The following is a 25,232-nucleotide window of genomic DNA, read 5'->3' on the forward strand; positions in this document are numbered from 1 at the left end:
GGCAATTATCATAGGGTAACAAACACTCAGAATACATAATAGAAAATATATTGTGCTGTGGATCTATAAAGGCCCTTAACCCAGACTTGGGGGATGTGGGGGATTGTGGCAGGAAATGTCCTCAGAAGGGATGCCCAAGCCGCTAAAGATAAATAATAGCGAGAAAGAGAGTGTCGGAAGGAAAAATATTCTAAGCAGAAGATGTACAAAAGCTCAAAGGAGAAAGAAAAGATGGCACCTTCCAGGAACCAAGTGCAGGATTATTGGGGTGTGGAATTAGAGGTGGAAGGAGTCTGACAAGGTAAGCAGGAGTCAGATCCTGCAGGGTTTTGTAGAGCAGGAGAAAGAGCTTGAGGGACATTCCAATAGAGAGGCCAGCAGGCAGCTGTGTGGGGCTGATGCTTAGAGAGGGATCCGGGACAGAGAGAGAGAGATCTGGAACCATCCATATGTCAATGGTACCTCAAGCTACACAGGCCAGAGGGAGAAGGCAAGGGAGGTTTACACAGAGGAGATACAACAAAATAATCCATAGTTTTTGGCCTCAGAAACAGAAAGTCAGAATGAGGTGTGGGTCCAATTATGTTGAACTTGGAAAAATGATCTATAAACTCATTGTTGCCTCTCCTGTTCCCTTGTTGTGCTCTCCAGCACCCTCTGGATTTGTGTAGCAACTGTCATTCTTCCGCTTATTCGTTTATCAGCGGTCTTCCCCATCTCACCTGGTCTGACTTGTTCACTCCAATTCACAGTGTTGGTGTGGATGATTTGTCTAATGTGGAATGCTGAGTGTCAGATGCTAGCAGTACTTCCCTGGAGTAACACATCCAGCTCGACAATAAATAACGTACGGCTCTGGCCTGGGAAATGGGAACCAGGAGATCTTAGCACAGGGAAACCAGAAGACGCCAATGGGAAGGAGGGGTGGGGATAATACAGAATAGGAGTGGGAAGGGCAGTGAGAGACATAGATGAACCATTTCAGTATCACAGAAATCAAGATTATAGACATTTCTCTGTTCTGTTTCCTAGTGACCTTAATTCACTCATTAACTCACTCATTAAAGAAGAATTACTGAGCACCTTTCAGGCCAGGTAATATGGTAGTACAGGAAATACAACAGTAAACAACATAGTGCATTTCTGTTTTTCAAAATCAAGGCATCTGTGGTCCCAAAGGAGAATGTCCCCTATTTAAAGTACTTAATTCCTTGTCAACATACCCAAACAAATCACTTTAATTCCAGTTTTGAATGTGACCCCAGTGAATTGTCTGTAATAAATTAGAAACCTCTGCCAAGAGAGAACAGAGACCCAAAGTTCTCCTTCAAGGGAAATCTAACCTTGATACCACATTTTTAAAATCAATTACATTTGCTAACTCATGCTAAATTAACCACAGAACAAAGGCCTTAATTCTGCATACACCCAGTTCCTTAACTGCTTTGAGGCTTTGAAGATGAATTCATAAAGACAGGCTTAATTTGTCTGCCTAAAAAGCTGGGAATAACTATTTAGTATATCAATATAATTACAGCAACATTAATCTTCAATTTACATACATCAGTGACAGTAATTAAAAATAACACATACCTAATATTCACTTTTTTAAGAGTATTTTTGAAAAAGGCATGGCTGAGATGCACACAGAAGCCTGCCTGTACAAGACAATGCAGTTGTGATAACCGAACATGGAGTCCTGTCGTGTTCCTGCCACTAGAAGTGGAGCTCGAGAATGTCTCTGCTAAACTCTTTAGGCAAAGAAACACGGAAGAAGATATGCTGCAGAGTAAAGAGAATTGCATAGTCTTAAGAACAAGATTCCGACTCTTTACTGCTAAATAGTTTTACCCTCCTGGAGTCTAAGACTTTGCTCAGAGTTCAGATTCATTTACCCAATCCACTCATATTTCTAGAGCATGGACTGTGGGTCAGGTACTATGTGAGGCTGGTGCTGGGGAAAGAGCAATGAACAAGTCAGACCAGATAGGATGGAGAAGACAGATGATAAACTAATAAATGCAAGAACGACGATTACTACCCAAAAAGACAGAGCTGTGGGAACAGAACAAGGGAAAAGGAGAGACAACAACAGGTTTGTAGATCATTTTTCCAGGAGTTTAATGGCACAATCGATTTACTTTTAAATTTCATTTTATTTTTTTTAACAACATGTATAGGTTTTATTTATCACTGTGAAGAGTCTGACTTTTAAACAGATTCTTGGACTGGGGGCTCATACCCATCAGCTCGTTCAACTTTAGCACCTGTCTCATCCCCAGTAGCTTTTTCAGAGCTGCTACCTTCACTATGAAGCTCCATGAGTTTTCCCAATTCAAACTTGGGCTTCTTCAGCATTTTGACTTTTCTAACAAAGACATCATGAAGCAGATACATAGACTGGCATAGATGTCTTTCCCAGTGCTGTCTGGAATCAATTTATTGACCACTGCTTTCAGGTCATTTGTCTGCACCTCTCAGGTCATGATTTCTCTCATCTTCTTCCAGATTTGGCGGACCTGTTGATGCTGAGCATAAATCTTCTCAATCTGATTGTTACATTTTTTTTTAGTGAAACCAACACAGAACAGACGAAGCAAGTAACCATCGGCAGTCTTGACATCAACATGAGCTCCAGTCATGGTCGGCCATTTTTTGACCACGGAGCACATTTTGTCACAGGTAAAATCCATGCCATGGAAATCAGTCAGGTAATTTTTGCCCTGAATATTGTCAGTAATTAACTTGAATTTTCTATATGCAATTTCATCATTCTGCAGATCAGCTAGGCTCATTTCAAAAAACACGACCCTTGAGACCATCAGATGAGATTTTGGTTCCTTGAGTTCTCGTGACTAGAGTTTTCCCAATATTTCTTATACTGGGAAACATAGCTGGTGCTTTCACATCATACCAATCTTTCTTAGAAAATGGGTCAGCCACTTTTTCCTTGGCTCCCTTCTTGCTGCCATTTGTGAGGCATTTATTCTTGCCATAGTGCTGCTCAGAGAGCCAAAAGGCTAAATTTCATTTTTAACTTAAAAATTTAAAAATACATAGACATTCAACAGTGTGTTAAAAAATAAAATGCTGATCTGCTATTTTAATTTTTTATTGATCCTGAACACACAAAAGTAATTACAAAACATTATATGCATTCCCAACGTGTTAAGTCTTAACCCAGTATTTTTAATTTATCTTCTCTTGAAAATTTCCTTACAAGAAACTAATCACCATATAAAACTACAAGGATAAGAGCAGATAATTTAAAAAGCAAAACACTTCCCTGATGGCACCATAACGTGGTAGTTGTTAAAACCATGGATTTTAGTACCAGACTACCGTGGTTTTAAACCTGACTCTGCCATTTATAGGCACTTATTAAGTCCTCAAGAGTTCAGTTTCTTTTGAGTTGCTGCAAGGATGAAAGAATATAATGCATGTAAAGAGATGACCATCATGGTTTACACATAGCAAGGTTTCCGATGGAGGGAAGAAAGATGGCATGCACAGAGCACTGAACACGTCAGGGAAGGTCTATCTTTAACTGGAAATGTCTGATAGTACCCAGTTAATTTTAGCACAAACAAACAAAAATTTAGCAGATGGCTTTAGTCTGAAGCTAGCAGCAGAACACCTGCTGGGAACCATTTGATACACCTTGCCAAAATAAAAAGCCTCGTAAATTTTACGTATGGGATAAATAACTTTCTACCTGTGGCTGTGTATCTAAAGGTTGCTTATTTCAATTTGCATTTCCTAATTTATGTGTATGCTGTTTCCTATTTCTGCCAATATGTAACACATGACAAGGGTTTAATCATCAATGTTTGGTTTAAAAAAATCAAAAGAAGACAGGGACATATAGTCCCCAACCATTTGTTGGCACTAATTTGTTCCTTAGAGTATCCTCATTCTCCGTCTTTTCTTGGAAAGGCACATCTTGAGATAAGAGGCAGTGGAACCAGCGAATTCTTCCTATCAACTACAACAACAAAAGTTTCCAAAAGTGGTCCAGTTTCATGAAAGAGCCCTTACTCTTCCCAAAGCCTGACATTAACACACTTTGGCAATGATACTAATTAGAGAAAGATTTTTGCCAATTGTGATCTTTAGCCAGATGATTAATAGAGTACGATTTTACATTCAACACAAAGAGCCCCTTTTTTTAAAGTTACGTTGTCAGATGTAATTATAGAAAACTGAGTACAAATGAGATTATGGGATGTATCCTGAGGGGCAACTTAAACACAATGAAGCTCTACGTCCCATTCTAGCAAATAAGGTCAATTAGTGATGTTGGTTTTTCCTCCAATTTTAACGAATTGTACAGTGCTTTAAAACATGTTTTTATAAAAGCCAACGATTACTCAGTGAAATCTGCTTATAATATACTAAGTGGAAATCTAAACATTAAAAACATGCTCCATTCAAGTCCTAATAAATTTAAATGTTTAAGTATGAGATATTCCAAACACATAAAACGTAACAGAATAGAAACCATGCCCAAGATTTAACAGATTTTAATATTTGGCCATAATTTCTTCAGGGCACTCTTTATTTTTTCAAAAAATAAAACATAATAAATAGAGCTAAACCCTACACCAATCCCATTACCATCGCTTCTCCTTCCTTCACCCCCAAAAGTAACGATAGCCTTGAACTTAGTCCATATTATTCCTATACTTGTTTTGTATTTTTACTGTAGTTAGATGTATCCAAAAAAACAGCATACACTAGGATTTTGTGTCTTAAAACTTTACGTACATTTTATGTAAATACTAACATACTATATGCAACCTTTCGCTATTTAGTTTTTTAATGTAACATGTTTTTAGACTTACAGGCATTCACACATATAGATAGATACTAGTATAGTCACATGCTAATATATACGATTCGTTCATTGTCAGTGCAGAGTAGTGTTCTACTGATATACAACAAATCAGTTTATCTTTCCCTTAATATATTTCTATTTTTCTCTTCCTCAAATCACTAATCTATTGAATACCTTTGTGCATGTATCCTTGCAAATATGTGCTAGATTTCCCCAGGGCAGGTACCTGGAAGTAAACACGCAGGATCATGAGGTATGCAAATATTCTATTTTATTAAATATTACCACATTGCCTTCCTGCATTACTGTACCAATTTATATTCTCAAGAGTTCCTGTTTTTCCACACCCTGGACAACTCTTGGTGTTATCAGATGTTTAATGGTTAGCCACTCTGATAAGCATGATCTGGTACTCCTTGTGGGGTGATTTGCATTTCTGATGCTAGGGAAGGTGAGCATACTTTCATATGTCTGTTGGCTTTGGGTGTCTTCTGGGAGCTGTCTGATCAAATCCTTTGCCCATTTTTCTCTCAGGAGTTGTTTCATCATTTTCTTTTAATTTGTAGCATTACAAATACTTTTGTGTATTTTGAGTACCAAACATTTGTAGTTATGTGTATTGCAAAGATCTCCGAATTTGTGTTTTGGTTTTTTTTGTCCTTAATTCCAGTTTTTTCTTTATGGTTGGTGTTTTACAGGAAATCTTGATATTATATTATTTATGTACAAGGCAGAGGTTAAGCACCAGGTCCTTGAGTCAGACTGCCCAGGTTCAAATCCTGACCCTGTCTCTTACTAGCCATGTTCACAGCTTTGGCGGACTATAGAGCATTAGTCTGCCGACCACAATTGCTGTATCCAGTATGGAGCATTCTTGAAGAAATCTGAGCACTAACACAGCAAAATCAGAATTCTTCTAGGAATTTAATCTGATGGTGTAAGATGGGTGAGTGTGGGAGACACTGAAGAAGTAAGGGAGACACATAGGGTGTAGAAACAAGTGTGTGAGGAATGAGAATGGAAAGGGGGAGCTGGATAGGAGCAATGATGTGGAGGTAGAAGCTTATTTGGAAATAAACTTTTTTTTTTTGAGGGAGCTCAGAGAAAGGGAAACTTGATATGCTGGCACAGATGAACGGAATCAGTTCTTCACTTTCCATCTGACTATCAATCTTTGTACAATTTTTTATTCCATTGGCCAGAACCCAGAAGAAAAGAGAAAACTGGTACTCTTAATTTTTTAACTGAAATTCTATTTTTCAAAATATTTTACTGATTTTTTTTTGCCCTGAAATAAATATTCACCAGACACTAGGTTACCCTGGTGTATTAGTAAAAATAGGAATTTAGTAGTATAAAGATGACTGCTGTTGAACCTCAAAGCAACATATAGTACGTTATTCACTAGGGTTGCTATTAGCATTTTGAGCAGGTCAGTTCTTTACTGTTCAGTCCACAAACTACTGGATATTAAGCATCCCTGGCCTCTGCACACTAAGTGCCTGTTGATCTCTCATCTTGGCCACCCCATGTGCCTATGGCAACCAAACACACCCCACATACATTTCTAAATGTCCTCTCAGTGCCCTCACCCCTGGTCAAGAAATACCCATGTAGCGTTAATTAACAATGAATCTTGTGGCAACTTGTGGCAACTTGCCCGGCTTGTTACAGAAAAACTCACTAATGGTCTAAAACACTATTCCAGCAGAATCAGGCATATTTAAGGCAATATAGTTTATAAAAAAATATAATGAGATGAGTGGTAAAAAGAACAGACAATGGAAAAAAGCTAGAACTGTTCACTCAGGTAGGAAAATAAAAATAGCTGTTGCCCAACATAACTGAAAAACCAGAAGAAGATATAAATCTGTCATCTAAATCCCCCTTCCAATCAATCAATCAATCAATGCCCCTTCCAAAGACAACACTAACTCCAAAAAAATAACCCGAGCCCTGTGGCATCTTAAGAGTCCCAGACAGCTCCCATTATTTCCTGGGCTACTCCAACATCTGCAAAGGACCTTACACTTTATTTCTCGCCATAACAATGATTAAGAAACTATATAGAGTAGAGTATTTCTTGCTACCTCAAACTGTAAATATGTATTTATTTTTTAAAATAAAATCAGTATCTACATTTTTTTTTTTTTTGTATCTACAATTATGGTCATTATTTTGCTGAGAAACAAATTAATTTGTGAAACCAGCTGTGAGGGGTCTCTTCACATGCCATGATTCGTTGGTGCAAAATCAACCTGAAAAGCTACAAATACAGAAAGTGCAGGCCTTACCGATCGCTCGGGATATGCTCTTGGGAAAACCTAAAATAGTTTGTAACCCAACAGAAATGAACCAAGACGTGGTAACACATACAGTTTCCTCTGTTGCCTTATTTTGAGCTGACACTGCTCAGCCAAATAGCATCTCAACTTAGGATTGCCCTCCTCCCTCCAAAAGATTTCCTCTAAACATCTTTCCACAGAAGATGTCAAATACAAGTTGCTGAAAAGGAAGAAAACAGTGTTTATCATTAGCATAAGAGAGGAAAAGAGGAGGAAACATGCAGTGAGAGGGACTTACTGGGCAGAAGTAGGTGTTGTCCACGATGTGATGGGCCACCATGCTGTTCTCGGCAGAGAGAGACATGATGAAAAGCAGAGCATCCCGGGCCTGCTGACCTACTGTCCCCTCTCGGTGAATGAAAGGAATCAGAAGGGAGAAGATGAGGAAATTGGCCGCCCCTTGGTCCTCACTCGTGTGGAAGAAGAGTTCCAGAATGGACGGATCTTTGGCAAGGATGGAACAGAGCTGATTGAGCAGGACGACCAGCTTCCCCTCCACAGCCGGGGTGGTTGTCCCTGAGCAAGAGCTCAGCAGCATCATCAAGGGCTTCAGAATGGGCTTGTGGTGCAGCAGAGGCTGATGAGACTGTGTGACCAGCATCTCGTACATCTTTAGCTGCTCGATTTTAGTATCGTCTGTAAATTCCCGTCTCAAGCTCCAAAGGAAGAGTTTCTCCATGATGTTCTCCGAGACCACAAATTCCAGAATTGGCCCCATGGCGGCATCCTTGGCTTGCTCTTCAATCAACAGGAAGAGCATGTGTTCTACGTAATTCTGCACAGCACTGGCCTCATCTGGAGGGATGGATCCATATTTTGCCTGGGTGTTCTTCAAGGGGTCGTGCTTCTCTAAGATCTTTACAACCTGTAACCAAATCAAACACATCACCAACTGTACCAAATCTTCACAGAAAACGCAAGAGCCATGGCCCACAACAAAGTATATGTGACCATTCTCTCTCTCTCTCTCTCTCTCTCTCTCTCTCTCTCTCTCTCATAAAATGAAGGGGTTAAACTATAGAGAAAAGATGTTTAAAGATGCTCATTTATAATAGTTATAAATTTGGGCAACCTGACAGAGAAAGTAGTATGGTTATGGAAATTAAGCTACATGCATTCCTGGGTCTATTATCCCAAAGGCTACTGAGCAAAATGAAAAACTCTAAGTGATATGTGAGATGGGCACCCTCTTCCACCACACATGCCATGTTAGGAAGGACAGGAGGACACTGATGAACAGAAGACACATACCTAGCAGAATCAACCCTAACATATGGCATATGTTGAAACTAAAAAAATGAAGGTTTTGGACTCTCTATTTCTTTAAGCCAGAAAATGTTCTGAGACAACCAATTAGGAAACAAATCCCTCGGATACAGAATTTCTGTTTGGGAAATAAAAAAGTTTTGGAATTAGTGGTGATGGTTGCATAACCTTGTCAATGTCACTGAATTGTATACTTAAAAATGGTTAAGATGGCAAACTTTGTTATATATATTTTACCAGCACAAGGAAACCAAATGACAGTAAAAAATGAATAAATCCATAATTAGGCCACGTGACAGTTCTGGTGTTTCACTCCCATATCACTGCTGGCCTTTGAATACTTCCTACCTCTCTCTGACTTCTAGTTTGGGACCTGGAAATTTAAACAATCTTATATCTCAACTTCCATGTAACTTTATGTCTTGGAATTTTGATGACAATATTCATTCAATTTACTTCCTTTAAAATATAGACACCTGAAAATTTTTCAAACAAATGTTTTCAATCAAACATTGATAAGTTCATCTTAACTTCATCTTAGTTCCTTTCTGCCTTTCTCAACTGCATGCTATATCAAATGTTTGTCTCTTGCAGTACCCTCCTGGCCCAGTTCTGTAACATGCTGTTGTTACATGTTCTGTATTTAGGTTACAGAATTTTTGCAAGTCACTGGGGAAGCTGGCAAAGCTACAGTGCTATGTCAGCATGCATGAGCGCAATGACGGGAATTCAGTTCTCAGGATAAGGTCTGTGTTGTTCCTCCATCAGACACGGGGCAAGGGGGTCTTTATAGACCAGGCAAGTAATATCCTTATAGAAGGAACAGAATTCTACACAATGTGCAATTTCTATCAACTTCCATTATAAAATTAATAATGCTGTCACAAAGGGAAAAAATCACCCAACACCTTTCAGTTGACATTTTCAATGAGAAAAGCCTTCAGTTAGCAGCTACCCAGGAGGTGCCTGGCTCAGTGACCAATGGGCCCAATTCACCCACAGGACATACACCCTCCTTCTCTGCGTGCTGGATTCCAGAGTGCCCTGACTCCCCGCAACCTCCAAGAAGCCGTCCAGAATTCCCTGAAGACCTGACCACCTTGCTGGCAGAAATGCTGGCACCTGGGTGTCCTCCTTCCCCTTTGCTCTGGCTTTGACGACATCTCACAGAGGGAGATCACAGAGCCACAGGTGCCAAAGAGGGCTCCACACCAAAACAGCACGATCTCCAGCCCAAAAGCCCTGATTTCAAGGCTCCATGTTCTGAAGAACAAATTAACCACGCACTTTATCAGTTCAATAATTTCAAAGTCCACATATTGAGTTTACTTACGAGAGCCAGCTACACAGCTAGGCCTTGGGGTAGAAATGTAATTACACTTCTCATGTGTGCTCAGACTGTGTAAACTGTCTAAAATTGGGACTGTTCATTATACATTGATAGTGGCACAAATTAACTCCGTCTTTCCAGAAAAGAATCTGGCAATACATAACAGAAGCTATAAAATGGTTCCTGCCCTTTGACTTGTTAATCTCACTTTGGAGAAAATGAGTGAAGGAAGCAACCCCAAAATAATTTGTTAAAAAAATGTTCACACCAATGATATTTTCAATAGTGAAAAATAAAAATATTATTGACCCAAATAATCAAGAATAAGAGAATGACAAACTCAAAAAGTACATCACCATACAATAAAGGTATTAAAAATAAACACTAAGTGAATCATATAAGTACTTGCAAATGTATACATGAAATAATTTAAGTTAAAAACTAAATATACTGATCCATACATGAATAATTAGAAGTGATTCTGAAAAGATATGAATATTGTTTTAAGGTTAATTAGTTCTTCTTTCCTATAAATTGATCTAATTTCATAATATAAATAAAAATAAAAGTAGACGAAGTGATTTCTAATACTTTTAAAAGTACTAATATTTTTAAAAGGACCAAAACACTGAGTTAAAAATAATGAATAATTGGAAACCTCCTAATTCTCAGAAATTCCTAAGCAATGTAAATTTATACATATGTGTATGTATTTATATTATATGCATGCATGTAAATATTTATTATATATCTAAATGTATACAGAAGGTGCCCAAAACTGTATACATATTTTAAGAAAGGAAAAAACTGTAATAATTGTAATACTCAATATGTACAGATAACAGAAGAGGACTACAAGTCACATTTGACTTCTGCAATTACAAGAGGTGCTCAAAGTGGTTACCGTCAGTGTCCAGACACTTCTGATTATGGCGAAACTACTGCTTGAGCATAGATAACATCTCTTAAAATGTGTGTACATTTTTTTGGCACCCCTGGTATATGTAATAAACACCAAAACTATTTACATGATCACAGCTTCTATTTTTCCCATGAATTAATCTTCATTATTTATTTCAATGTATTTCTTTGCAAACAGACCTACCATATTTTTTGCTATGAAAAAACCTAAAACAGAGATCTGAGATTTTTATCTAGAATGCAAACTATTTAACAGCTGCTAAGTGGAAGCATCGTTACCCTCTGCACAGTAGCTCCTCTCCACTGCCTTCTGGGTTAATGGGCAGAGAAACACGAGAGCAGAGCTAAAATCCCCCACGGATACGTGGCTTGTTGATCATCTGGAACGGAGCAGACCCACTGACGGCCCTTCCCCAGCCCTGGCCAGGGTGCTTTCACTGCCCGGAAGATGGGTGTGTGAGTCATGGAATACACAACACTCAGCAAAGTGTAGATTATTATGCCTGTGTCATCGTCACATGTCCTCAATCTCTCTCCTTACGTGTCAGGACCCTCCCAGGCTACCTCCCTTTCCCTTCCAGGCAGACACACCCATGACCTGGTTTTACAAGTGGGCTCAGGGGCCCACACCCCGGGCCTGACAGGAAGTGCTAACAGCCTTCTTGGCTAGAGCACAGCTTGTGCAGAAAGGTCCAAGAACTGATCTGTAGCCCATGTTTTCTGCCCAGATGGTGTCACAGTTCTTGCAGTTTCTGTAGACTGATTTCTGATGTGATCTGGACTTTCATGATTTTTTCCTTTTGGGCCCATCAATCTCCAGTATTCCTGTCCCTGATTTCTACTCACTGCCTAGTTTCACCTGTCTATCTACTCTGACCTTCCAGTCTTATGGATCCATGATCCCAAGCTGCTCACTGTGGCTTCCCCAGGCCCAGCCCATTCTCTGATCACATCCTTTATCTTAGACGTTCAGCCTTGCCTCCAATTTCCCATCCCTGGCTCCTTCTCGGCAATATATCCTCAGTCTCAGGGATTCAGTTCAGGGGAAAATAAAACACATTTAAGAGAGCTGGAGGGATCCAAGCAGAGAAGAGTGAAAGCAAGCAAAATACACTTTGTAAATATTTTCTTTACTGAGCAAGTTCACTTCGCTAGGCTGAAAATATCATTTAAGAAACTAATCAACTCCTGATAAAGCCCACGCTCACTAAGTGAGTTAATCAGCTGAGATCAAAAATAGCACTGTAAATGTTTTGGGGATCATAGTTAGGCATTGTTGATCTACAAACTTTAACAAATACAAGCTGATTATATATATATATATATATATATATATATATGAGCCCAGATCACATATAGATAGGTCCACTTGTAAGTTATTACAAGTCTAAAAAGAAATGCACACACAAAAAATAAAAATAAAATGGACCAAAAAAACAAACACCAAAACAAATAAAAAGAAATGTACCAAAAAAAAAATCAATAGTGTGAACAACAGTATACAAATTATCTAACCAAACTAACTAAAATTTAACCTATCTTCAAAGTCATTTGACTTTAAATATGAGGATTATTGGGGCTAAATAATATGAACAAATAGTATCTTTCTTTCATTAAGGAATCAGCTCTCCTATCCTTAGCTCTAATGATGGCCTCCATCAGTCAATAACAATGGCCCTGAATTTCAAATATTTACACATTCTAAATAGGAAGCTCAAATGCTTTCAGAATGACAGATCTACATGTATCAGATAATCACACCCCAAGATGACAAATTATTATTCTTCATGATAAACACAAACGTTTCTCTCTCAGATTAGCTTTGACTCCATCTTCCTATTGTTCTATGCCACACATACACGCATGTCTCAATGGAGGATTATATTTGCTACTTTGATTAGAGCCTACTTATTTCACATGAGTAAAACTCATACCTTCCAAATCCTTTGGAATGCTAAATTAAAGTGGCATCATGGAAAAAATTTAAAAAGTTATTAAGCAACATTTTCCATCACACAGAAGAAGTGCAGGATTTAGAGATCTTAAACCAAATAACTACAACAAAAGTAAGTTTCCATCCAGTTCTTTATTCATTACTTAATAGCTGTGTCTTTCAATCTGGGGTATTCCTTGCACACCTATTCTCATGGGGGGCCTTTATTGAGTCATTTCTCTTTGTATTAAGATAAAATAAAATACTAATATATGCATTCTTGCACAAGTTGTTTAATGTCAACTCCAGAGACTTATTTAAATCTGGGATAAAACAGAACAAAGCCAGAGCTACAGCTACATGCCATACCCCCTTGGGAACAAAGGTAGTCTAGTATTTACTGCAGAAATGTGGTAGGAGCTGCAGTTAATAAAATAACATAAACTAACCCTAAATTAGGCATATATGTTTTTTAATTTAGACATTAGGGAAAGGACTTAGAGTAGTGATCTATGTAATAATATTCCATAGAACACTATAATTTCAACCACAGCAAAAATAGACTTATCACCGAGTACACAGTGGAAGAGTTGGTGACAGTTCAACACATTCAACCACTTGAGAGTCACAAGTTTACACCTGGGCCTTCTAAAGAAGCATAGCTTTTGTTCTGCTTTACTTTCTACTGCCATGTTTAGGGCTCTTGAAAAGCTGAGGAGAGAGAATTTTTTTAAATGTTAACAATTGTCACTTTACTAAGAATATTAATCAGAGTTCTCTAATACTTCCCAACTTTTCATCTCTCAAAGACTTTACTTAATTTCTATCATTTCATCTCGGATAAGACACAGACCAAAGAATAAAGATGAACAGAACAAGAGAATGAGTGTCATGGAGACGAGATTGAGATGCACATCTCAAATCCACGTGGGACTGCTATGCTTCTTTAATAGGCAGGCTACTTGTAGCTCTACACAAGACACTATACTTAGAACATATGATCTATTTTTCATTACAGTTTTGTGGGAAGACATCTGACTTAATGAACTAATCTAGATGATTCAGTGTTTCCTACCCCTATCCCCTCACCAAGAAGAAAAAAGCTACTAAACCCGCTGGCTTTTCTTCATCCATCACCATTACTCTATTTGAGCACTGAAATTTTGTTAGCTTAAAAAAATTGTATAACAGCTAATTTTTGCCGACTGAGGGTGGTAAGGAGACACTTTGGGCAATTAACTAACTAGAAGCACAAAGAAATGTGCATTGCAGATTGAGTTTTCTAACCCTTCTCCCCTGTTCTCCTGGCTCTAAGTATGTAACTAATACTGATTCCACACTTGAAAGGAAAGGATAGAAAAGGAATAGAGCAAGGTTCATGATGCTTCACAAAGTACAACTGTGCCAGAAAGAATAGCTAGTGTGGAGGGTTTAACTCACATAGCAATATAGTTGAATAGTTTATTATCTGGTTGTCCAATGCTGCTTACTTCTTGCTCTCTCTTCCATTCAGAAGAAGCAAAAACAGGAGATTAAAACAACAATGTCCTAGACTACAAACTGTTCTTATAGACTAAAAATCTATATTCTCTCTCTCTCTCTCTCTCTCTCTCTCTCTCCTCACTGATCATTACATGCAAATCCAAAAATCTTACTAGTAGCAAATTATAAAATGTTTTAATAGCAGTGTATGTTCAAAGCTGTATTCTAAGTCACCTAGTTCTTCTAAAGTTGTATTTCATATTTCCTGTCTTTCAGTTCAACAGTTTATTGAACATCTGCAATACTCGTATGCTTACAATCTTCTTGGCACTGGAGATGTAGGTAAACTGCAAATGGTCTCTGTCGTGATGTGCTAGTAGTGCGGTTGGGAAGAAGATACTGTACATGTAATTTTAATAAGAGATGCTTGGTATAAGAGTGGAAAGAGTCCCCAGGAGGCTGCTGGGACAGAGTGGGAGCATAAAAGAGCATGGAGAAGGTTTACCAGAGGAAATGATGCCCCCAATGAGTCCTATAAAAGGAGGTGCATTTAACCAGGGGCAGAGCTATTCCAGGCAGAAAGAAGAGGAAGTGCCTAAGGCAGAGAGGCATTAAAATAGCATCTCTGCCCAGGAGTGAGGGTGGCTAAGAACTCCAAGTAATTTTACATCTGGGGACTAGAAGAGAAACGAGGAGTGAAAGAGGCCAGAACATAACGAACCCTATGTGCCATTCTCATCTGCAGCTGGCCAGATGCCACTGAAATGTCCAACTAAAGGAGTGATCCAGTCAGATCTGGGTGTTAGACTCATTGCTCTGGCAATTAATGGTTCAAGACGGCATCTCAGATGAGAGGAAATAAAGGCCAGATCTGCTTCCTGCAGCCTGGATTCTCCAGGGTCACTATCAGGAATTAAACTGCTCCTGAACATCCACTATGGCACTATTCTGGGGATGTTATGGGATCACTGTACCAAGAGGAACAGTGTGGAAACTCAAGTGCACTCCTGGGCCGCTCAAGCGCTCTCCCCTGGACCGTCCTGAATCACAGGCTGACTGCCTGGGTGATGGTTGGTTGTAATAACTAGCGATTCCTGACAGACAGCAAGGTGTAGGCGGGTAGGCGAATATCCTCCTCCCTCAAAGTGTGCTTTTTAATTCAAGGTCTGCGAAAGAAGCTACTTAGTAAACAGTAGAACAGAACCTGTCAAATATATGTTGATGATGCTAAATTTATACTGAAGTCTACTAACAAACAGAAGCACTCTGGATAAAAAAGTGTTGCACTTGGCAGCTAATGAAACATTTCAGCAAATAAAATGTTGTCACCCAGTTCTGTCTATGCTGCATTTCTTACCAGCCTTACAGGTTTTCTTGGGCTGCCTCAGGGGAATCCAGGGGATATAGTCACACAAGTCATAGACACTTATGTCAGATTTTAGCTCATTTCCTCTGCAACTGTTCTTCATCTACCCTCAGCTGAACAACTTATAAAAAAAAGTGGTAATGAATGAAATTCCAACACAATGCACAAATAGCTTTTATTCCTATCAACTGAAGGTTTCACTACTGACCTCACACCTAGCTCCACATCTCTGCCTTGCCCTGACTTCCCCACCTTTTTTACCACCCAAAAAAGTCAAAGCTGAGCATTTGTTTCCAATATCCCTTCTCTAAAATATTCTTTTCCTTTCTGTCAAGAACTTTGATTCTCACAGACATGCCAGCAAATCTTACTTCTTCCATTTCCCAGGCCATTTCCATCCATAACAGTTCCTTCCCTTAATTCTTGCAATGATTACTATTCATTTTATAATAATGTATCTCACAGTGTAACCCAGATTAGCTTATATGTTGTTTAAAGGCCAAGACCAAAGTTTATTACATTCCTACGTCCCACCTGTGACACCTAACTAGGATGGATCTGAAGTTTGGGCTCAGTAAACCTGCATTTAACACTAATCTAATCACATTGATAGCCACGTGCATTTCTTCAACCAGTAGTTTGGTTCACGAAGATAACAGAAAGCCCCTCAAGAGCCTTTGAAAGTAGACAGAATGGGGCCCTTTCCAGATTTATTAAAAAGGAAAAGTCAAGACTAAAGAGGAAAGAAACTTGCCCAAAGTTAAATAAGTGGCTGAAACAAGACCAAGAGTGCCCTCATTTTACAAAAGGATTTATTTACTAACTAAACACCATTTCCTCTGACAAAGTTATCCTTACTCTCAACTCAATGTTTGTCTGCATTAAATGGAGGGTGCGGGTGCTATGCTTCAGATCACCTAAAAGGTCTGATAATGCTGAAGCCATTCATTTGCATATGGAAATGAATAATATGATTCTGGGACCAGCATGCACTCCTTCACCAATGTGAAAGAGTATTTATACCTTCCTGAATTAAGACACTCTAACAAGACCCCAATAACTTTGGAGAAACCTTGCCCAGGACAAAATCTGAAAGGACAAATGATCTACCATCTATGTAAAATCAAGAGGATGGTGATATATGTCTTTGAAGAGTGGTACAGAATACTAAATGGCTCACACACAGATACCCCAGCAGGAATGATTACAAAGGTATTATACACAAACAAATGAACCAAACAGGGCCCAGAGCAAAGAATACGTACTAGAATGATAGACTTCTTCAGCCCCATGAAACAACGGATGCTGAAAATTCTCTCAACATAAAACATCTGACTGTGCATTCTTACCAGTTTAAAAAAAAATGAGTATAAATAAATATACACATACTAATAAATGAATATATTATGTCTATATTATAAACACAAAGTAGAAATTTTTAAAAGATAAAGATAGAAATAAACCTTTTAAAATATTCCTCTATATATTAGTCTAATATAGCCTATTAGGCACATTCCTCATGGTTCACCAACCCACTTTGGAGCCAGTGTTTTAAAATCCTAATAAAACTACAAAGCCATGAGTAATTATTACTAGGAAAACTCCTGAACTATTTTCTTCCCTTTGCTAAAGCAGATGTACCCTTAATTTCCAGAGGAAACCCATACTGTAATGGTAAAAAGTCAGAGAATGGGATACAAATAAACAATTTTGGAAGCTTTACACTGGATAGTGACAAGAAGCTACAAAGTGTAAATGACCCAGAGCAGAATTGATTTTGTTTTTTATCTAAACCATGTGCCCTATAATTGCTGTGATTTACAGGCTCAGTGCTTTAATCCATGTGCTATTTCCGGCCACAGGAAGGAACTAGGTAGTCATTAAAAATCTGTCACATAAATAGCTGCTTACCAGCTCACCTGGGGAGTGTAATGTTGAACAAGTAGTAAAGAATGCCAGTTTTATTTATTTTATTGCTTGTAAATTCCCTTAGGAAAGGGGTGAGCTGGTAAATTTTCTGAATATTCAACCCTTAATTATCCATACCAGCAGATCAGAGAAGAGTCACAGAGTAGTCAAAATGAATAATCAAAAAAACTTTTATGATCAGGTTTGTAATGCATTCAGATACCACCCAACATCTTCTTTCGTGAAATTACATAGGGACTACCAGCCTGAAAAATGGTAGAGCACAGAGGTCGAGGGACCAAGATCTAAGCACTTGCTTGGAAATTCACTAGTTCTATAACCTCAAGCAAGTTACTTAACCTGTATAATCTTCCATTCCCTCATCTGTAAAATGAGGAAGCTAATAGTACTGCCTTATGGGTTTGTGGAGATTAAATGACATAAGGCATTTGAAGTATTCAGCATACCATTTGGTAAATATCTAACAAAAGTGTATGTTAGTATTGTTAGAGGGTAAGGTCTGGATGGAAATCATCAGGGAGAGGGAAAGAGAGAGGATGTAACCATGGCCAAGTATATTGAAAGTGATGCCCGAGTCACTTTAAGTCCAACTGCTGTTTTTCTAAAAACATCTGAGGAACATACGGGTCCCTAGTTGCTTTTGTAAAAACGATGGGTTTTAATCAGATACCTCGTCTAGGGAAGCAAGAAGAGAAAGTTGATTTTCTTCATACCTAAAACGGTTTTCCTCCCTATGTTTCTGGAAGCCTAGTTACCTGTCACAGAGGTAGGAAAGTGTGATGGAGGCCTGTAGGGCTACCTAGACCAGCAGAGAAGGTGAAACTCATACATTACCTGCGCCCAGTGGTTTTTAAATACAATCAAGCAAGTTTCTGGGTCAACTCCCTGCAGGCTCACAGCCTGCTGGAGTTTGCTTCCTGTTGCCACCGATGACATGATAAACCGTCATAAATCAATGCTTCTAAGTCATATTTAATTTTCATGGAAATTTGGCAAGCAGTCACTAACTTTCAAGTATCACATTAGAAATGGAACTTCTTCATATTTCATTGTCACCTTCCAACCTGTAATGACAACAACAAAAAAGACATCTCATTATGTCATACATTAAAAGGACACTATTCAATTTAAATCAAAGCACAGACGTTCTCAAAGTCCAATGCAGAAAAAAAATATCTATAAAATAGACGTTTCTACTCAGTCTAAAGTCTTCCCTATTTTCTCTCACCTTGCTACTAAAAATACAAAATAATGATGCTACCAAATCTACATGCATAAATTAAACAATTATTGGGTTTATTCTCTCCACTACCACCAACCACAACCCCCAGGATTATAATTCTAAATCACCCAAGTCTAGTTTCTATAATCAAGAAACTATGATGCCAATATCTGTGGAGTTCAAAAACATCCAGAAACAGGAAAACCATTAGTTAATAGTGACAGAAATAAATGACGCGATGCAACTGGGGTAGTTATAAAACACTACCCAGACTCCTCGATCCAACATTACTGAAGTTTTATTTTTTTTAATCAATGACTGTCATGATGGAATTGAAAACATTCTCGGTCATTTTGTGGCTACAAACGAAGTTAAGATTTTTGGATTTCATGAAAAATAATAGAATTCCAAGTAACCTTGACAAATCAGAAATAGAAATGATCCATCAAAAACAAGATAGTGCTTTCTAGGTGTGAGTACAAGGTAGCACACTGACAAACGAAAAATGAATTATGTGGCTAAAATACGAAGAAAGTCTGACTACAACAGACTCCCAGTAGGGAGAAAAAAGATAGTGAGGTCGTAGAGTATGCAATGAATGTGATCCAGCTGTGTGGTCCTAACTCTGATAGAAGAACTAAGATAATGGTGTTATCTCACCAGCTTGATCAACTCAAAAAAGGACTGGGTATTGTTCAAAATATTATTTTTTAGTGTACAGATTGGAGAGAGTTAGAGAAAAATAATTACATTGTAATTATTAGAGCACTAGAAAAGAAAATCCATAAGAAAATTTCCAGATTTGTAGTGTCAAAGGAAAAAACAAAACAAAACAAAAAAACACTGATCATCTGTTCTTCCTACAAACAATAAATGTGAGAAGGGGGCGTAAAGTGATTATTCAGGTTAGCCTTAAGAATCAAGTTCTTTGTGGGCTTTGGAACTAAACACTGGAAAATAGTTAAGGAATATTCAAAATGCTTCCATTTGGGGTAAGAGGCCAACCATTCAACATTAAAGGAATATATATATATATATATATATATATATATATATATATACACACACACACACACATACACACACATACATACACAGAATACTTGCAAGAATTAATAATTCTGAGGAAAGAAACACTTTCTAAGGAGAATGAAAGAGGACCGAAGAAGAGGAAGCCCTGTTAGACAGAGGGCTGTATATACTACGTGCCTGAGGGAAACAGCTTGGATATATCTTCTATGACTGTATTGTATTATTTAAACTGGTGAATTCCGTAATGTATAATTGCGAATAATACAAAGTTGTTTTCAGTAAGACATTATTCACTGCCAACCATGGCCCTTTGCCACTGAGACGCACGTTTTATCGGACCCATCTGGTGTTTTAAAAATTAGGAGTGGCCAACTCACACAGATAGGTATGTGTTCCCAGTCCCCATGGCCCTCACCATCCCCACCATCCCCACCACTCCCTATGACCCCACCGCCAGCCTGTTCACCTCACTTTGGTTACCAGACTAGCCCTTATAGATAACATTTCCGCGTGCAGCTTTGTTTTAAGTGATAAGACATGAAACAAGTTCTGACTCAACTTCCTCATTGCTCTAAACATACTATTTCTGTGAAAATGTCCAGGTCTTTTATTCAGATGATATAGTGATGTTAACGAGGAAAGTCAGAATTTTGGGGTTATCTCAGAGGTTGAAAAACTAGACGACTTTGATTCCTTTGATTCTGAGAAGACTTGAGATTCCTTCCAGCCCAAGGATTCTCAGATTCTTCTTCAAAGGCATAGGGGAACATACATCATGCCAATTGCCTCTGAATCAAAATTAGACACGTTCTCTAAGATTCTTGAAGTTAGTTCTCAAAGGGCCTTTACATGCAATCTTTTCAGAGAGTGAGACTGCATGATGGACAGGACCAATATCTTAGCTATGGTCATAAACTTACAAGTTCGTTTTGATGGAAACAGAACGTCCCTTGATTCCCAGTCCGATGTGCTTTCTAGAAAGCTATATTCTCCTTTGTCCTGGCTAGAATCCTCGGCCCGATTCACTTCAAGAATCTGGGTCTTCACTGAGAAAAGTGCATCTCACTTGGTGGATGCTGATCCGATCATACTGTTAAAGCAGATGCCGAAAGACTCTAAATGTGTCATGAATACAGAAACCATAACATCGAGTGAACTTCGGTGAGAAAAGAGGAATGTCAAGCAAGTCAAGCACGCCACGTTTGAAAAGGGAAACACCATGCCAGAAGATCCTATAAATGCAAATACTACCTAATACACCCAGGGACCAAAGAGCTGGGTCTTTCCACTCTCTCTTATTCCCTTGTTACAGTATTAAATCACAGGCATGTCCCCAGGGCAATATTGAACTGAAAGGAAGAGACATCACCATATTTATGAGAGATGTACAAGGACATACTTCCTCAAGCACCAAGGTTTTCAAAATAGTTCTGCATCTGCCTGTTATGAGGCTTTCTTTTTTTATTTTTGCATTTTTTCCATTTCAAGCTTTTTATCAAATGAAAAGCTCTTAGATCACAGCTAAAAGTCCCAAGTGAAGAACAGAAAAGGACAAAACGAAGCAAAAACACTGTGAGTAGGTAAAAAAGGCTGCAGTCACTCGAGTGTGTGCCTGTGTTACGAGCATGGCATCACTGGACATGTCCCCTTTCTTGCCCTCTGCCCTCTTCAGCCTAAGGTAACTGAAGCTGGGGATGTTTGCCACTCTTGGCACATATTCAGTCTCTTCTTCCCGTAAATACACACATGCACATCCACTCAAATTTCATGCCTGAGAGAGAGCTCTAGAAACCATCCAGACTCTAATAAGTGATATTTTTTCTTTCTTCAAACAAACCACCAACACCAAAAAATACCCAAAGGACTCTTCTTCCAACAGTGGTTGCATGTGGTTTTGTGGTGTGGTTCCTGAGTTTTTTCGTCTGGGGCTCAGGGTGGGAGAAAGGAGCTATCAAAATACATATAAAGCAGCCTGAATATATCACCACAGATCCCATACTGCAAAGAAAGAACTGAGTATAGTATTTCCAAAGACAGTAGTGGTAGTCAATTTATATATCTCAATATTATATATAAAAATGTTTCCCATCAATAAGGAAAGAAAAATTCTATTAAATTATTGTTGCACACAGATAAAAATACATATAATTCTTATGTCAGTTATTTGTCCTTTTTTTGAAAATATATGATATCTTTTAGTTGACTATGAAAAAAGCATAAGCATATCCTTCCATATTACAGAATTATAAAATATACCATATAGTTATAAAACCTTAGATCCTAGTCATCTAAATCACACCTCTTTGCAATGTAAAAATTCCTTCAACCTCATTCCCAAATAGACATCTTATCTAATTTCAGACTCTTTTCAAAAACTATAATACTTAGGAAAGCTATAAATGTGTCAAAATCACATTTTTTTCATGAAATATATTTCTTGCATGACTATATTTTAATATATCCCTCTTTCACTATCAGGTTGAACTTACAATGTAAATATTTTGGCATTTAATTTTATATAGTCTTATACCATCCTTCAATTCTTTTATTTATTTCAATATAATGTCCTCTGATAACAAATTATAAAAAATTCCTTAAGGGAAAGAAGTGGATAGCCACCTTAAGGGGAGACAGAGCCAAGAGAACATTTTTCTTAAGGAAAAAGTGATCACATTTGCAGGCCTAATAGGAAGGAACAAATGAACATGGAGAATTTAAAGATTTAAAAAAAAAACAAAGGATGTGATGGAACAAGAGGAACAGAAAAAGGGTGAGGTGAAGAACACAGGTAGGAAAGGCCTATCGATAACAACAACAAAAAAAGCAAAGCCAAGTATTTTTATAGTGAGTTACCAAATCAGAGGCAATGTCTTCAACTTGATGGAAAGACATGACAAACTCCCTTCCCACCTTTCCTTCTTCTTCGCTGATATTTATTTCTCTGGTTGGTTTGTGGAAATGGTTAGAGAGTCGAGGTGGATTTAAAGTGGTGGCCAAAGGTAAAAGCTAAGAATTTTTAAGCTCAGTTCCAACTGTGGAAGTTGGAAAAATTCAAGTCCCCACTTGGAGACTTCAGCTTTGAACTGGGAGACAGGACGTTTGGATTCTGGTTCTAGCTCTAATCAGCTGTGAGACCGTGAGTAAAAAATATGGGGTTCTTGGTTTGGAACCTCACTTAGGTGAGTAGTTAGAACTAAATGATTATTTCTTAGGTCGCTCCTAGCTCAAAAAGTCATTATATTATGTACTTTATTGCAACTGTTACACTAATTGGGAAAGGGTCATCAGATAATCATTAAAGAAGAACAATGGCCATTGTATAAAAATCTGTAAGAATTCTAGTTATAAATAAGATTCTATCTGTATGCTTTTCACGATTAAAGTATATTTCACTTGAGGAACCCAAAGCACAGGAATCAACCATCTCAAATATAATTTGTGGTTGGTTGGTTTATTTGTTTCTTGAGCAACTGCCAGTATAAAATCTCATTGTTTTATTTATTTATTTATTTTTAAAAATCTCATTGTTTTACAATGCACTTTGGAATGCCCTGAATGAACTGCTACTAAACACATAAAAAAGCTATTACTATAAAAGTACTTATCATGAAAAATTGCATCTAAGGGTGAAGACTCCTCAAATATTGGGAACAATTGAAGGAGGGGAACCCTGAGCCCTCAGTTATAACTAATAGTGGGGGTTGGGATTCATTTTGGGTCAAACTACCTCAGACAACCTCTACTTAGTGCCTAATAGAATCCTATTAAACCTAAATCCTCCCTGTGCTCTAAGCCTGTGGCCCAGTTACCTTTTCTTTCTCGCTGCCATGTCGCATGGCAACGCTGGGCTGTGGAAAATAAAGCCCTAACTCTCCTGGACCTTGTCCTGAGCGTCCCTCAAGCTGCCATAGTTCAGCTCTGGCTCATTTAATGTTCACTGTCCATCATTTCAGGAAAGCAGTATCCTGTTTGGTTCCACCAAGTTGTAGGTCACCAGTTAACACACACAAAAGTTCTCAAGAATTACAAGGGCACAAAGAAAATTCTCTCAATACGTATATTCCAAATGGTTTCAGGCTTCGATAAATGCATACTTCAAAATAGTAGCAAGATTATGGAACACTATTAACGCCACGAAATAATTCTACCATGTTTCACGTCTTAATTTCACTTGAACAGGCTGCCAACTAGGTCATACTCAAGTGTCATGCAACTGACTGATAAACAGAATAAAGGGAAAAGCAAAATTTTAATTAATATTCAAATTCATACCTGAAATTTGTTTGGGGACTTGATTTTTAATGCTATTTAAGAAACTAAATCCCTACTGGCAAAGATTTGGAATGTAAAAATTATAGCTTTTGAAAATTAAGTTGAGACATCAGCTCATTAGTGACTAAAAAGAAAAGTTTCTTATACACATGGAGTGATTTGTTGAGACACGAAAACTGGAGCATTCTTGGGGAAAGTCTCCCCAACAACCCAATCAATCAATATAATCTTAGTAGTTGGCACCATCCTTTCACATCACTATTTTGTTGGAAGCTATTAAGGGACAACTTAAGACTTCTGCCTCAAAACCCTAAAATTCAGCTAAGGTAAATGCAGAGATAAGATATCTGACAACTTCTATGGGGTAGTAATTTAAAGCAGAGATTTGAGGTAGATGCTCTGAATCTCTCTAAGAACCTCCTCATACTAATAAAGTTCTTCTCAAGAAATGTTCCTGGGGGAAAAAAACTAAATTTATGACCCACATGTCTTGGTCGTATTCTCTGTAAAAGTAGGTACCTCTGGGAAGTTATCCTGTTCGGTCTAATACCCGACTTTATGCCTGTATCAGTCAGAATGAGTTTCTTACCAGCAGTTTTTCACACACTTTCATGTGAAAATTTTCATATATGTAACCTGCAGTGTATAAGATAATGTGATGATTACCTTCGAAAAGCCTCCTTTTCGAAAATGTCCTTCATCCATGCACGGCATAAGACATACTAAGTGCAATGAGTAAAGTAACAATGAAATTTTATCAATATATATATATTTTTTTTCATGAGTCTCATAAATTATGGGCATATTATTTTGAAGAGAGGTGGCTATAGTCTTTAGCCAATTCTAAAAAGGGTTCATGAACTGACCCCCTTCATAAAAGTTTAAAGACCATCGTAAAGATGCATTCATGGTAAAACCACGAGGAGTCCCGATACAGGGGCTAATAGCCAGTTCGAGTTATGAAGGTATTGCTGAAGAGATAGGTGGAGGACTTCTGTGACTTCAGAGGTAACCAATAGCTCTGCTTCAGCAACTTGGGGTTGTTTCAGACGATGAGTAATCACGCTCTTGAATAATAATCAGTTCAGGTGCCTTATAAATTTCACGGCTGGCTAAGCACTTCTACTCCTACCCAAAACGCTGCAAGATGACTTGTCAGAGGTAAAAAATGATTAGCATTTACTGTCATTTAGCAACAGGCTCAGAAGTCAACAGCTTCCTGGCCTCTTAGCACTTGATCCTATGCAGATCAGGGTAAACACCTTCCGTCAGCAGTCTATGAAACAGGCCACGGAGA

General features: G+C 38.1%; 1 protein-coding gene and 1 pseudogene across 7 annotated transcripts in view; both read right to left on the reverse strand.

The window, feature by feature from the left end:
* Positions 1-25,232, reverse strand: part of FHIP1A (FHF complex subunit HOOK interacting protein 1A) — a 199,639-nt gene that overhangs the window by 70,456 nt on the left and 103,951 nt on the right. For all 7 annotated transcript variants that reach the window (XM_074338445.1, XM_019722794.2, XM_074338440.1 and 4 more), the window contains 2 exons: positions 18,244-18,473; positions 7,421-8,047 (listed from right to left, as the gene is read on the reverse strand). In XM_074338445.1, coding sequence (XP_074194546.1) covers positions 7,421-8,047; positions 18,244-18,345 — 729 coding nt within the window. In that variant the 5' untranslated portion in view covers positions 18,346-18,473. The remainder of the gene's footprint in view (positions 1-7,420; positions 8,048-18,243; positions 18,474-25,232) is intronic.
* LOC109442060 (small ribosomal subunit protein eS1) lies at positions 2,178-5,087 on the reverse strand (annotated as a pseudogene).

This window comes from Rhinolophus sinicus, linkage group LG07, assembly GCF_036562045.2.
Source record: "Rhinolophus sinicus isolate RSC01 linkage group LG07, ASM3656204v1, whole genome shotgun sequence".
Classification (NCBI taxonomy): domain Eukaryota; kingdom Metazoa; phylum Chordata; class Mammalia; order Chiroptera; family Rhinolophidae; genus Rhinolophus; species Rhinolophus sinicus.